Source organism: Melopsittacus undulatus, chromosome 9 (genome assembly GCF_012275295.1).
Source record: "Melopsittacus undulatus isolate bMelUnd1 chromosome 9, bMelUnd1.mat.Z, whole genome shotgun sequence".
Lineage (NCBI taxonomy): Eukaryota > Metazoa > Chordata > Aves > Psittaciformes > Psittaculidae > Melopsittacus > Melopsittacus undulatus.
Genome location: NC_047535.1, coordinates 27,927,852 through 27,942,715, shown reverse-complemented (window position 1 = coordinate 27,942,715; position 14,864 = coordinate 27,927,852). Strand labels below are relative to the sequence as shown.

The 14,864-nt window shown below is 42.4% G+C and overlaps 1 protein-coding gene across 2 annotated transcripts in view; it reads right to left on the bottom strand.

Annotated features, from left to right (window-relative positions):
* The window catches only part of FHIT (fragile histidine triad diadenosine triphosphatase), a 566,029-nt gene that overhangs the window by 79,400 nt on the left and 471,765 nt on the right, over window positions 1-14,864 (bottom strand). For both annotated transcript variants that reach the window (XM_031049259.2, XM_005149392.4), the window contains exon 5: window positions 5,150-5,218. In XM_031049259.2, coding sequence (XP_030905119.2) covers window positions 5,150-5,218 — 69 coding nt within the window. The remainder of the gene's footprint in view (window positions 1-5,149; window positions 5,219-14,864) is intronic.

Below are 14,864 nucleotides of genomic sequence, written 5' to 3'. Positions count from 1 at the left end.
GGCTGGAGACACAAGGGTTTGGGTTAACCTCTCTTGTTCATGCTTTCCCTTTTTACAGTATTATATCCAGTGTAGGCTGGGAACTGAAGACAAGAAAGGAAATGAGGTGGGCATGAGAGCAAAGCTGGCAAGGGGATAGTCACTCTGCCCTGCATCCACAGGCCTGGATGTGCACCACTGCTACAGCTGCACATATTACAGCAGGATGCTACCAGCCAGTGAAACACAGAATTTAGGAAGAGGAGTGTGCACCACAAAACACATCACTGTATGCAAGGGATGCTCAGGGTTTTGCTGAGAGGCCAGGCTGCCCTTACCCATCCAAATCTGTCACCCTCAAGATTAACTTACTGAGGTCAGTACTCATAACAGTGGTATTGCAGGCTTTTGATTCAGTCTTCCTTTCTGAGAAAGCCCCATATCTCTGGCCCAGTACAGCTATTACCTGCCAACCTAAAGGATGATGAATGTTATTTATATTGCAGTAATGGCTAACCGGTCATTGGAGACCAGGGACAGGCTGTGCTATAGATGTTTCAAACACACACTTGAATGAGGACTGCCCACAGATGGCTGAGTGTATGAAACTGCTGAGACATGTCATCCAGAGGGACCTTGACACGCTTGTGAGGTGGACTGATGCCAACCTCATGAAGTTTAACCATTAAGTGCAAGGTCCTTCACCTGGGTTGGAACAATCCCAGGCACAGCCACAGGATAGGCAGAGAAGAAATACAGAGCAGCCCTGCAGAAAAGGACTTGGGGGTGTTGGTCGATGAGAAAATGAACATGATCCAGCAGTGTGCACTCACAGCCCAGAAAGCCAACCGTATCCTGGGCTGCATCCGAAGGAGCATGACCAGCAGGTCAAATAAGGTGATCCTGCCCCTCTACTCTGCTCTCGTGAGACCTCACTTGGAGTATTGTGTGCAGTTCTGGTGCCCTCAATATAAAAAGGACATGGTGCTGTTAGAACAAGTCCAGAGGAGGCCACGAGGATATCAGGGGACTGAAGCACCTCATGTATGAAGACAGGCTGAGAAAGTTGGGGCTGTTCAGCCTGGAGAAGAGAAGGCTGCGTGGAGACCTCATAGCAGCCTTCCAGTATCTGAAGGGGGCCTATACGGATGCTGGGGATGGACAATTCATTAGGGACTGTAGTAATAGGACAAGAGGTAATGGGTTAAAACTTAAACAGGGGAAGTTTAGATTGGATATAAGGAAGAAATTCTTTCCTGTTAGGGTGGTGAGGTACTGGAATGGATTGCCAAAGGAAGTTGTGAATGCTCCATCCCTGGTGGTGTTCAAGGCCAGATTGGACAGAGCCCTGGGTGACACGGTTTAGTGTGAGGTGTCCCTGCCCATGGCAGGGGGGTTGGAACTGGATGATCATAAGGTCCTTCCCAACCCTAACTATTCTATGATTCAACGATTCTATGATTTCAAGATAATCTTTTTGAATACCTTGGGCATGATGACTTCCAACAACTCTGCAGTACTTGTACTGACTGTACCCACACAGAATGCAGTTGTACAGTGAAGATACTCATTCATACCAAATTCTTACCAGTTACTGTGACATGCCATTACAATAGCAAGCAGCTCCTTGATAAGAAGGCCTTTAAGTTCCTTGATTAATATATGCAAAAATGTCACTGTACTTCAAACAGAACAGAAAACATAGATGAATAAAAAGGTGTTCTAATGAAAAGGTTTCCTGATATTTAGCTGCTGAAGTTCTGCTGACCAAGAAATAAAGTAAATCAATGAATAAGAACTACTCAAGACGTAGATAAGTAATCCAGCAACAGCGAAACATGAAGGGCCTGATCCTATACAAACCCGGTAAGACCAATTTAACTCTGAGGTGCAAACTTGCAGGGTTAGTCTTCAACTAATTGTAGACAACTCTAAAGACTGAAAAACCATACCTTTAGCTTTCCATTACAGTGAACCCAGAGTGGGGATAGCTAACACTTCCCGGGAAATACTCTCCCAGGAAAAAGGCCTGCAAAGATGCAGAGGATATGCATCTAAAACATTCAATGCAGATTTCTATCTTAGAAAAATCACATTGACTTCTTTCATATGCACTGAGGTACAGAAACCCGAAATATTAAGTGGCATATTCCACCAAGAAATGCCTGTGGAATAGGTGTCAGCCTCTCTATTATCCTTTCTACAATTAATGCTCCAGCACTGAAGTTCTAAGTATTCAGCAGACACTGGTGTCCATCAACAACCTCATTAAAAAAACAAGTGCTAAAGTTATACCTTACCTCTAATTACACTCTTTATACTTAAAAGCTGCTTTAGGCAAGACTGTGTCAGAGCTTCATAGCCAAAAGCCTTAAGATACCAGAGCCCAGTAAACAGACTAAGCAGGGATCAAGCTGATATGCTTTTTTCTGTCTTTTCCATCAGATGAGTGGTCACTCCCAAACCAAATAGGAGAAATGAAGCACGCAGTAAGAGACTGGAAGTACTTTCTAGCTGTCTCAACTCCAGAAATCCCCTAAGAGGGCTGATGTCTTGACGTCTGGGCATTCCTTTCACTGTCAAACACTTCCAGAGCAATGGGGTCTGTCAGCAATCTGCTGAGCATATACAAATGACAACTGCAGAGCCTGGAGAGCTCAAAGGCATTTAGAGATAGTAGAGGCTTGCGATAGATGTGTTGAACCACGGCTAAGATTAAAGAATATGTGAAAATTAAGCCAAATAGCTGTAAAGTCTTCAGCTGTGGTAGTTTGTACAGGCACCACAATATGCAAAATTCAGCCTGGGTGTGCTTTACAATTAACACAAATTGTTTAAGAGAGGCTGATCACCTCATGATGTCATATACTACACAGAAAAGGCTGTTGGGATGAATTTGGAAGGTGGTTTTTGCTCTCTAACCTATGACTCCATCTATTACTCAAATACATGCAAATGAAGCACTGTTTATAAACAGGTTTGGATTGTTCCAAGTACAAATTTCACAGACGACAGATTTAAAGCTCTTTCCAGCACCTACATCTCACCTAATGGTTCTCTTTCGCTCATAGATTCTCAACCTGTTGCCCCACCATGATCTACATATCTTCCTAAATCTTTTCAAAGATCTTCTTGACAAAGGGACATGTTCTGCTGGTGCAACACAGAGATGCATTATATCAAAGATTTCTGCTTCAGTGACATAAGTGTCAAATGTTTTCCAAGTCAGCTGTATTTTCAATAACCTGTCCATTTTGCATGTTCAGAATAGGTTCACCCACTCATGATAGCATGAACTCCTTGAACCCTCCATCCTCCAATCCAGCCAGCTATAGAACTTTGCATCAAACTTTTTATAACATCAGATAGATTTCTTTTTCCTGACATACAAAAGCTAAATCTTCATTCAGCTGCAGTCAGTACAAAAGCATAAGTTAGCTCTGTGGTGTTCAAGAATAGCTGGTTAGACTCTGAGGCCATACATTCTTCTGCTAAAAGTTATATTATCACATCCTTGTCTAAATATTTTTGTTTCCTTTGTCTGCCAAAAGCAACACCTACAACTGCTATAACTGAAAATGACAAGACAAAAAATGGTTTTCACCAATTTGTCACCCTTTTGTTTGTTTTTTAACAACACTAAATGTATAGTATAGTTCATTAACAGAGTTTTGCCTGTTTGTATTTACAAATAACAAGGAAGAAACGAATGTGTTAAAAAAGAAAGGAATGGAATTGTAAGTACAACAAAAATGGAAACAGAGTTTGTGGGTTGGTGCAGCATCTAAAACCACCTTATACATTTGAAAAGGAAAAAATCATAGTATCCTAGAATCATTTATGTTGGAAAAAGCATTAAGATCATTGAGTCAAACTGTTAAGGCAGCACTGCCAAGTCCACTGCTAAACCATGTCCTTAAGTGTTATGCTTACACAATCTTCTAAATACCTCCAGGTACGGTGAGTGCATCCATTTCTCTGGGCAGCCTGTCCCAGTGCCTGAGAAACCCTTTCCAGTTAACTTCCAAGTTGCCTCACCTAATTTCTTTCAATTACAGCAGCATATAAGATGGTCATCATGTATTTTCATGTGAACTTCTTGCTCAGCACTCACATTATCAGGTTTTACCTTTATTATTGGGGTTCTCAGTTTCTACGCTTCATGAAACTGGTCAATAATAAAGTTTTTTACCACTTTTGCATATTGAAGTCATTAGAAAGCTTTACAGTTTTACAGCTTTACTAGTAGAACTACAGTTCTTTTGTGAGTGTGGAGTTGTCATCATGTATATCTCACGAAGGATAAAATACAAAAGCAGAAAATGTCATTAATTTTGCTTCAAGCAGATGGTTTTGCAGTATCAGTGAACAAGTTTATATTAATGATTTTCAGACAGAGAAGGAGATGTTGTATTTGAGATTGAGGGTCCTACCAAGCCCACGAAGAACTATCAGTACATCCAACAATAGTGGGATTATTTCATTAACTCACTGTGACAGCTGTCAAGCTGGGGAAAACTTTTTGTTAATGTCAGTACAATTGTTCATTTAAACAAAAGCCAGTGATTCAGTCATACTGGAACAGCTTATGTGCCCAGCTCTGCCATACAATCTGCGCACAGGTGCTTATCACATATGCATAGTTGCTCTTTAATTTTCATCTTTGTGGCTACAAAGTGATTTATCCAGAGCCTGAGCAGAGCTGTAAAAAAATCAGGCCAGAAGGCAATTTGTGATTGAGTTATAACAAGCTGCCCATGTTCTCCTGTGTTAAAGTGAGAAGTTTGGCACCCCAGGCTAACAGCCGGGGTAGGACATGCTCCCTGCATGCCAAGCTGTGTGGTCACACTTCCTCCTTGTGCCCTCAAAATAGGAGAACACAACTATTGGTAGAGATGTTACCTCACTCTGTATGCGGTGACAGACAGAAGTATCCAAGATGTTAACTGCATCCTCCTTGGGGACCCCATGTGACCCCGTGTGACACAGCTTGAGCTGGAGTTCACAAGGAAATCTAAGCATAGGTTTTGGTACTATCACAGCATCTTTGCAACCAGTAAAGATGCAGAGATCCTATTAACTACCGACACTCAAGGAAGGGCCTATATCATTAAGGTGATTTTCTAACATCAAAATCAACTCAGAACAAGAAATGGAATGAAGTCCTTACCTCCTCATAGACATCGTCATTCCTGCTGAAATCTCCACCCTTCCTTGGAAGCACATGGACATGAACATGCTGAAAACGTGAAACAAAATAATTATGATTATCAAGGTCCTGACTTTCTTTTCTGGGTTATCAGCATTACACTCAACACACGAGTAACCACACACAGGCTCCCACAGCATTCTTTTCAGAGGGAAATACATTAACGTGTTCCATAACTGTATCTCAACTCTTTGGAGAATATAAAAGATGAAAAACAGAAAAACATGAGAGAGCAGCTCTGCTGTATAATATGGGCTTCAGCATGAAATGCCTGGAAGTTTAGGGGCTTTGTGGAATTATTCATAGTTGTCAGTCAGAAACGTATCTAGCCACAGCTTTGAAATTACAATGTATCTTGGAGCTGTGTATTTTGACTTCAGAACTGGCAAGAATAAGAAGGTGCCAGCGGTGGGACACGGCTGTAGCAGTTGTGGGCAGAGGGTCTGTGTGGGCATCCCTAGGCTCAGTGCCCTACTGCACAGGCTGAGGACAGAGGAACTGATGGGACACAACAGAGAAAATGCAGGTTGAAAGGCTGTCAGAAATAACACTCACCAGGCTGTACAGCCTGGCTAATGCAATGTCTTTAGCAAGGCTAAAAACACCTTAATGCTTTGCTTTTCCTCTTAGGAGGTTATAGCTAGAATAGAATCATAGAATCAACTAGGTTGTAACAACAGACTGAAACACCCCGTGGTATGAGGAGAATGCTGGGGGCACATGCTGCGGGGTCATGGGTGCCAGTGCACCAAGTGGTCCCAAATATGCAAGGCACAAGAGTTATGAGCCCAGTTTTGCAAAGCTTGAAGCATAATTGTCACTCTCCTGATGGCAGCGCCATTGCTCAGGGGGTAGCAGAGCTGAGGACTGTAAGATAATACCAGGTATTGGAGGAAAGTGAGGGACAATCTTGCCACAAACATTGATGAGATATGTGGAAAAAGAACAAAATATGGACAAGAAAGCAAATATATGACTTGCCACCTTACCAACTTGATGTTGTATTATTACTATTGCTATTTTTTTTTTCTGTTAAGAGATGATGACAGTGTCTTCTTACCATATAGGAAGGATAACTCAAGTTTTTCAAGACTCAAACTGTACCAGGAATTCAAATGCTCAGCTACTTGCTTCTCAGCAGAAAATTCAGCTAGAACATTGCAAAGTGCTCTCTTATCTTTTCCCAGGTCTCTTTCACTCTCTTCTGAGAATAAAAAAAAGCCAACAAAACCCAAGTGAAAATAATTCTTCAGGAAAAAAAAACCTCACAGACAACATCTCATAGAGGAGAGGCAGCAAATGATCTGAGTGACAGATTGCATTTATGCACCTCCAGATCATTTTAGATGGTGTCCGAATCCTTCAAAAAAAAAAAAAACACAGAAGACTGCATCAGAAAGAACATCAAATGATTTACAAAGAATTTAGACAGCTTGCACCTGCCTCAACTTGATGAGGTAGAAATCAGCTAAAATTCATGCCCCTCAATGCAATGTTCTCAAAACAGGGTGCAAGTCTATAATGAAATCCCAAAGAAATAAAAAATTTTTAGGTTATTTGTAAGAAAATTCAAACACACCTTTATTGTGTTAACTTCAATTCATAAAAACATTTGCTCAGTGAAGAAAATGAAATTGCAAGGATGTTTCAGCTAATGAAATTTTCCAAATACCACTCTTTTCTCTCAGCTTACCCCAGAGAAATCAAAGATGTGATTGCTTATTTTTATCATTATCAACAGTTCTCATATTCAGCCAAGAGATGAGGATGGTTCTTGAGGGTCAAAAACTGTTTTTTTGAATAATCAGTGATAGTGTTCTGATAGTGTATTATACTAATACAGCATGAGAGTGCAAGAGCTCTTGTGATGTATTGGTGCAATGTATCATCTGAACCTCACTGCTCTCATGATGTATTACTCAAAATCACAAGGAGAGCTTAAAGATGGTCTTCGGTAGCCTTAGGCCTCAAATTTTGGTTTTGGACAAAGACTGACTTTCAAGAAAACTGAAAATGAAGATGAAAGCTTGCAGCGATGCTGTAAAACTCCAGCACTGTCACACCTCTGATTCATGTTAGATTCTGAATTTAGTCCTAAGAACAGAGAATGATCTGCCAGTCAGTTTCTTTCTTTTCTGCTACAAGGAGTGACAGCTTTACTACAAATATCGTCAGGAATTTCTCTTGATGATTGTCGTGGTTTAAGCCCAACCAGTAACTCAGCCACTCAGCCCTCGCTCATTCCCTCCTTTTCCTCCCCCTGCTCCCAGAGGCATGGGAAGGAGAATTGAAAAAATGTAACTCCCATGGGCTGAGATAAGAACAGTCCAGTACCTAAGGTATAACACAAACCACTGCTGCTACCACCTATAATAATAATGATAAGGGAAATAACAAGGGAAGAGAATGCAATCACTCACCACCCGCCGACAGATACCCAGCCTGAGCCAAGCAGTGATCTAGCCCTTCTGAGTAAATGCCCCCAGTTTATATACTGGGCATGACACGCTGTTGTATGGAATACCTCTTTGGCTAGTTTGGGTCAGGTGTCCTGTCTCTGCTTCCTCCCAGCTTCTCCTCCTCCCTGCCAGAGCATGAGACTCACAAAGCCCTTGGTCAGACTAAATATTACTAAGCAGCTACTAAAACCATCGGTGTTATCAGCGCTGTTCCCAGGCTGAAAGTCAAATGCACAGCACTGCACCAGCTACTAAGAAGGAGAAAAATGACTGCTACTGCTGAACCCAGGACAGTATGCACCCCTTATTCCATACCATTCACATCATGCTCAGATCCCACTTTTTCAATATACTATCACTGTTATATATATACATATATGTACATCCACACAGAGAGAGAGAGAGAGAGAGATCATTCCTTAGTGCATGGAACAATCCCTATAAAGCTACTGAGTTCATCCAGTCCATGATGTTGGGCTCCATCTCTTGTAACAGTCTTTCAGAGCAGGAGAGGCTGTATGCAGTATTCACACTTGCGAATAACCTCGGCAATAGTGTCCATTGCAAAGTCCACCCCTTGATCATGGGCCCATCTATATGTTGCATCTCTGTCCTGATGGCCTGAGGTGTCATGGGCCCACCAGGTTCCAAATAATTCACCCTCCCCTTCAGCAGTTCCTGCAGCTTGCCGCTGGGAATTCCATACAACTGCCTTCCATCTCCGACACTTCCAGAGCACTGGAGGGGCCCAGTGGACTAGATACTCTCCCATACTGTCCCACACACCCTGCCACTCATGACTGCCAGCCTTGGGGAAAACTTCTTGGTCCTCCTATATCGTTGTCTAACCCTAGACAAGACCCAGACCCGAGTCTGCTTAAGAGATCAGACAAAATGGTCATGGATAAAACACACTCTGTATGTGTGCCAATATGGTGATCCGAATCACAATCAGCAGGCAGGTACCAGAAGACCATTCAAAACCTTCAGAATTCTCAAATGATGCTGCTGTACTTGTCACTGGGGCTGGTGTAGCTGCTCTGCTTGGAGCTGGAGTAGCTGCATTATCTGCTGTAGTCAGAGTCTGAGTAGCTGCTGTACATGTTGCAGGGGTGTGTGGGAAAGTGTCATTCATAGGTTGACCACCCAAGGAGGGGAAAAAAGATGTGTAATTGCTAAACACTTCTATTATATACCTCCCAAAGTATAGAGGTGGTGACCACACTGGGAACAAAAGCCAGATCAGTTTCATGATCAATGAGTCTATTGAATTACAAGTCATTACCATAAAGTACAATGAAACAAGAACCTTAGCCCAAGACCCCCACCCGATAAACAGTGACATAGGAAATACCAGCTGTAAGAAACGTATGACATGCTGAAACTCTGAGATTAAGAGTAACAACTTAGAGAGCCAATAAATCAGCATTGTCACAAGTGACTATTAATCCAAAACAATGAATGCTTATCACAAATACTATTAGGCACACTCTGGTCAGATCTGTCATTATCTCAACCCTTCATGCCCCACATTGGGCGCCAAAAAGAACTGTCGCGGCTTAAGCCCAGTCAGCAACTCAGCCACTCAGCCCTTGCTCACTCCCTCCTCTTCCTCCTCTGCTCCCAGAGGGATGAGGAGGAGAATCAGAAGAATGTAATTCCCATGGGTTAAGATAAAAACAGTCCAGTAACTAAGGTATGACACAAATCACTACTGCTGCCACCAATAATAATAATGATAAGTGAAATAACAAGGGGAGAGAATGCAAGCACTCACTACCCGCCAACTGATACCCAGCCCGACCCGAGTAGTGATCTAGCCCTTCTGGGTAACTGTCCCAGTTTTACATCCTGGGCATGACATGCTGTGGTATGGAATACCCCTTTGGCTAGTTTGGGTCAGGTGTCCTGTCTCTGCTTCCTCCCGTCTTCCTTTCCTCCCTGGCAGAGCATGAGATTCAGAAGATCCTTGGTCAGAGTAAACATTACTGAGCAGTAACTAAAACCATCGGTGTTATCAGCACTGTTCCCAGGCCGAAAGTCAAAAGCACAGCACTGCACCAGCTACTAAGAAGGAGAAAAAATGACTGCTACTGCTGAACCCATGACAATGATACATATAGAGCCTAATATCAACTATCACCAACCCTATCCCCAAAAGTTCAGCTGCCTTTCAGAGTGATTTTTATCTCTGTGTCAGAATGTGCCAGGATGCACACAGCAGATGATCTGTATACCCCAACAGGCAATTTGGAGTATCAGAAAGTGTGCAGGACTGTAGTCCAATGCTCAGTGAAGAGATAATGCAGCGCAGATGCACAGACCAGCACAGCAGGTAATGAATGAGCCTAATGTGATCTTCTACCCAAGACAAGCTCTTGTGATCAGCATGAAAAAAAGAAGAAAAAATGTTTATGACAGCATATGGGCCACCTGGCATCAGTGGAGACATTCTCAGGGGTTAGTCACCCTTACTACACGCATTATGTTCTTACACAACACGCAGCTTCATAGCTAAATCCATCAACTGCATCAGAAAACAAATTAGTATTTCTAAGGTTTGAAGTAACTAAAATCAATTTAAAAGACAGGAACTTGTCCCAGAAATCCCAATTTCTTTTAAATTCTGTGCACAGAACATAAACAAACATATGGATTCTCCCTACTGTTTGTGTAACAGAAATGAACAGGATTGGCAACAGTGTCTTAAGTAGTTTCCTTCTTTTCAGCTTTACCAGGAAAACACTGTGAAATACAAGCAGCACAGAGTAGTGGCTACCACCTAGTGAGAAACACTGAACAGGTGATTTCACACCTTCTCTAATCTGCCTTTCAGCTTCTGGCCTTTCCAACTTGCTGGTATTCTGATTCATTAAGAGTTCTTTAATTGATCATTTTTGCTCCTTAGCACTATCTGTTTTCACTAAAGCCTCAATCCACCAAGGCACTTAAGCACCAGCTTGATTTCCAACCTGTGAATTGGTTCAGAGGGAGTATTTGCATCCCAGATATTATGTGTATGCCTCTGTGTTTTAGATCCACTACACGGAGGTGTCTCCCCAGCTGGTGGTAGAAGAAATTCAAGTCACTTCCTTCCAGTTTGTTTTCCAGGCAAAACAAAAACCTGCACATCCAAAAAAGACATCTGCAGTTGACTGAAATGTGTCAGTGCATACAAACAAAACATTTGGCTACATTTTTTTTTTCTAAACCAAACAAACAGATTTAGGCAAATCTCTTCAAAACAGTGTGTGGAGACAGAAAGTCCAAACACTGTGTATACAAAACAAAGTAAAATACAGTATTTCAACTTTTCTCCCCAGTTACTATTGGTATCCTCATGGCTGGTGGGTGGCAGACAGCCCCATCACATTCCAGCAGGCTGCATTCAATCACTGGTGATGCCATTTCATTTTTTCCCTAAAATAAAATTGCTTTCCCCTCATTTTGCATAATTTTTGTTAATAAGAAAGAAAAGCACCACAGAACATCTGAGATAGTTACATTAATGAATGAACCAATATCCCCTGCATCAGGGTAGGAAAAATGCAGATACATGGCTGTGTTGCTTAGGATGCTAGCTGCCATTTCCTCTTCATCAGGCACTGATGGAGAAAGATGTGTGCGATCACAGGAGATGGGCACACTGGGTATGACAACACCAGGACACAGCAATATGCCCCCAGGTGAGGGACACACAAAGAGCACAGAATCACAGAATGGTTTGTGTTGTAGGGACCTTAAAGCTCATCCAGTTCCAACATCCCTGCTACAAGCAGGGACACCTTCCACTAGACCAGGCTGATCAAACTCCCATCCAATCTGAGCCCCACCAGTTGCTTTTGATAGCTGAATTTTATAGGACCTCCAAATCTAAAATTATTAGACCTTTTCTAGCATTGGGTCTGTGGCTTTCTCTGTGGCTACCACATTATAAATTAAATCACAGTCTGAGAAAGTCCTAATGGTGAGAATTATCAAGGGATGCAAAATCACTCTTTAAGATAAGCATTTTCAGGACCTTTGTACCCAGAATGGCAAGAGGATTAGAAAAAATACTGCAAGGAACAGATCTCTAGTGCATGGGGAAACCATCTGATGTCTCTGACCCCCCAAAACAGTGATAGGATCCTCCACTCAAGCCTTGTGGCATTCCCAGCATAACTGTGGGATCGTGTGGCTCTGGTGGGCACTCTGGAGCATGCTCATCCCACCTGTGCTGAAATCTGGCAGCAGCACTGTGGCATTTGTGGGATTATACATCTAAATTGTGGAATTGCACATCTAAGTTGATTTCCAGTAAACCAGAGCTGCAAAATGCTCACTGAAGTCTCAGCCAAACAACCTGGAGCCTGTTTTGTTGGAAAAACACCCATTCAGTCAGGTGACTTTTGTTTCAGCACTCAAGAAAGCAACGTTCTTACTTACAGCTGGTTTTATATACTGAATTATGGTCAAATAACCAATGTGTCACCACTATGCTGGATGTAAAGCAAAAATACTAAGCAAAAATAGACACTGAAAGAGATTACCCTAGTAGAACAGAATAGTGAAGAGCAGGTGACCCTGACACACACCACTGGGGAGGACATGGACATTGCCTGCAATAATCCATGAACATTATGTTGTGCTCACTCAGCTGCTGTACTGGTTAGCAGAGCAACAAAGTTCAGATTCCAACAGAAAGGGAGACAATAGCCTGTACATTAGCTCCTCAGCATGCACCCAGGGTCTATTAGCAGTAAATGTTGCTATAGGGTGAATACATACAAACTAGCAACAGGTCACACAGTCTTGAGGACTGGGGGGTGGCAGCTGCCAAAAAGTTGGCAGAGGAAGAGCTGTTCCCCCAACACTCGCATAAGCGGTACATGGCTGAACTGTGCCTTCATGCAGCAAAACTGGATGCCTTTCAGCAGCTTAATCCTTTCCCTCCTTACTTTTCATCCTTTCTACAGAGATAAAACTTTGCAGTTATGGACTTCCATGGTCTCACAGTGCAGTAACATCAGGAAAGGCCATGATGTAGGGCACAGAGGGATATCAGGGCCAGGAATAGTAAACCCCAGTGTCTCTGGCACTGTCATGTTCAGGCAAGAGGGAGGGCAAGACAGACATTAGTGGCTTCAGAAGATCATTGCATAGCCAGTTCACTGCAATAAAGGTTGCTGGTTTGCAGATAAGACCTTGATGCCGCAAAGTCCCCTGTCCATTACAGACATGGGCTTCTTACTGGAGGCTGTGATAATACTTCTTCTAAACTACCAGATTAACTGTAGAAGTTCCAAACTAATATCCATTCTCCAAGCAAGACTGTTAGTGGGTGATAAAGAAAGTCAACCATAATACTGAGATAGCCACATGAAAAATAGCGCAATTTTGTCCTCTCTGTAAACTGGGCTTCCATGGAGCCCCTGTTTGCTATTCCTGATTAACTGTTCAATTAATCCTGTTACAAAATTATTCCGTGGAAAACCCTGCCTGTATATCTATAGCTCATTAACAGAAAGCACTCCCTCTGCTGTCCTCGACAATACATCGCACTACCCAGCCACCAGCACACTTGGTACAGTTGCTCTTTAGAGGCACGGAAAGCCGATTTCTAAGGCTTACATGCCCTCGCAAAGACATATTCACAGGAAAGCAATTTCTGTTCAGTGAGTATTTATGAGTTCTTGACATTTTTCCTCGTCCTGAACTGGATTGGAATGTGAAAATAAATCACAAAGTAAAAAAATCCTATCCAACATTAGGAAAAGAAAGAGTTTTGGGCAATTAAACCATTCCATTTTCACAGCCTTCAAAATTATTGCTAGCATTAATACTATTTTTCCACATTTCCAGGACTTATAAATTACACAAAGTAAGACCACTTTAAATGACCTAATTTTTATAAAATATTAAAACATGACAGGAAACTACTTGAAACAATTTCTTTCCTACAAAAATGCCCTGTTTCTAGGCATCAGCATTTTCCTTTCCACCTCCACTAAAATCTCATGCACGAGGCTGTACAGATGCAGACAGCTGGTTCCTCCTCCCCATATGGCAGCTCTGGCATCTTTGTGATAGGGATTACTGCATACCTAGGAAGACTGCACAGACTGACAGACTCTTGTAACACCTTTGCTTTGGCTCTAGTGTACTAAAACACAAAACTAGAGCTTGCTTTTCTACCATCATGAGAAACATAAGGATGTGATCCAGATAGAAAGGAGTGGCACACTGCCAGGCTCAAGTGTAGTGTGTGCAGGAGGACAGAGGGATGCTTTGGAAGGAAGGACAAAGAAATCCACATCAGTCTCAGGGCACAGCAGAGGAAAAAGCAGAGATACAGGTGGGAATGGACTAGAAGAGTCACTAGAGAACAGGAAAGGTGGGAGCTACCAATAGAATGGAGATGGTGGTGGAAGTTTCGTGAATCAAAGTCATGCAGAAAGAGGGTGCAAAGAGAGAAAAGAGAAGAAACTGAAACAAGTCCTGGGAAAGGAGGCCACACAGGCTGCCCACACACTACCATGCAGGAAACACGTGTGTGAATCTGCATGGCACTGCACCATACACATACTCCCTAGGAGGAAAAAAGAATGCTTTGCAATGATTTCTACCAACATTTGTGCCATAGATTTGCCTCTAGAAGAGCATCACGATATTGCCCACCACAGAGAACAAGTACACTGGAAAGCAACAAAATTGAGAGAATTTGCAAATATGAGAGGAAAAAAGAATCAGAAACCAGAGCAAGTGGGGGACTTGCAGCAGAATACATCTTCAAACATGTAGATAGAGAAATGTGCAGATTCAGCATCCTCCATAAATAATGCATCTGTCAACTGCTGCAAAGTTTTAGAGAAATGAGTTGCAGATGAGCTAGAAAAGGGTTGCAGACCTAATGAAAACATCCACAGAAAGACACTTAAACCCACTGGAGACCAGCAGTTATAACTTCCACAGCTGAAGGCAACTTTAGCATTTGCAAGAGAATTGCCAACCCCTCCTCCTCAACCCCAAACCAAAAAAAACCTGGCACAATAATGAGGGTAATCAGCCTGTTTACTGGAAATGGGGATCCAAATGTAATTTCAACATCTATGAGATCCTCTGAAAGGCAACAAATGAGTAAGTGGTAATAACAGTGGTATGGTGCTTCTGAACTGATATTTCCTGACCTCTAACCTGGTCCACAATTCTAAGAATCACAGAATCCCAAGGGTTGG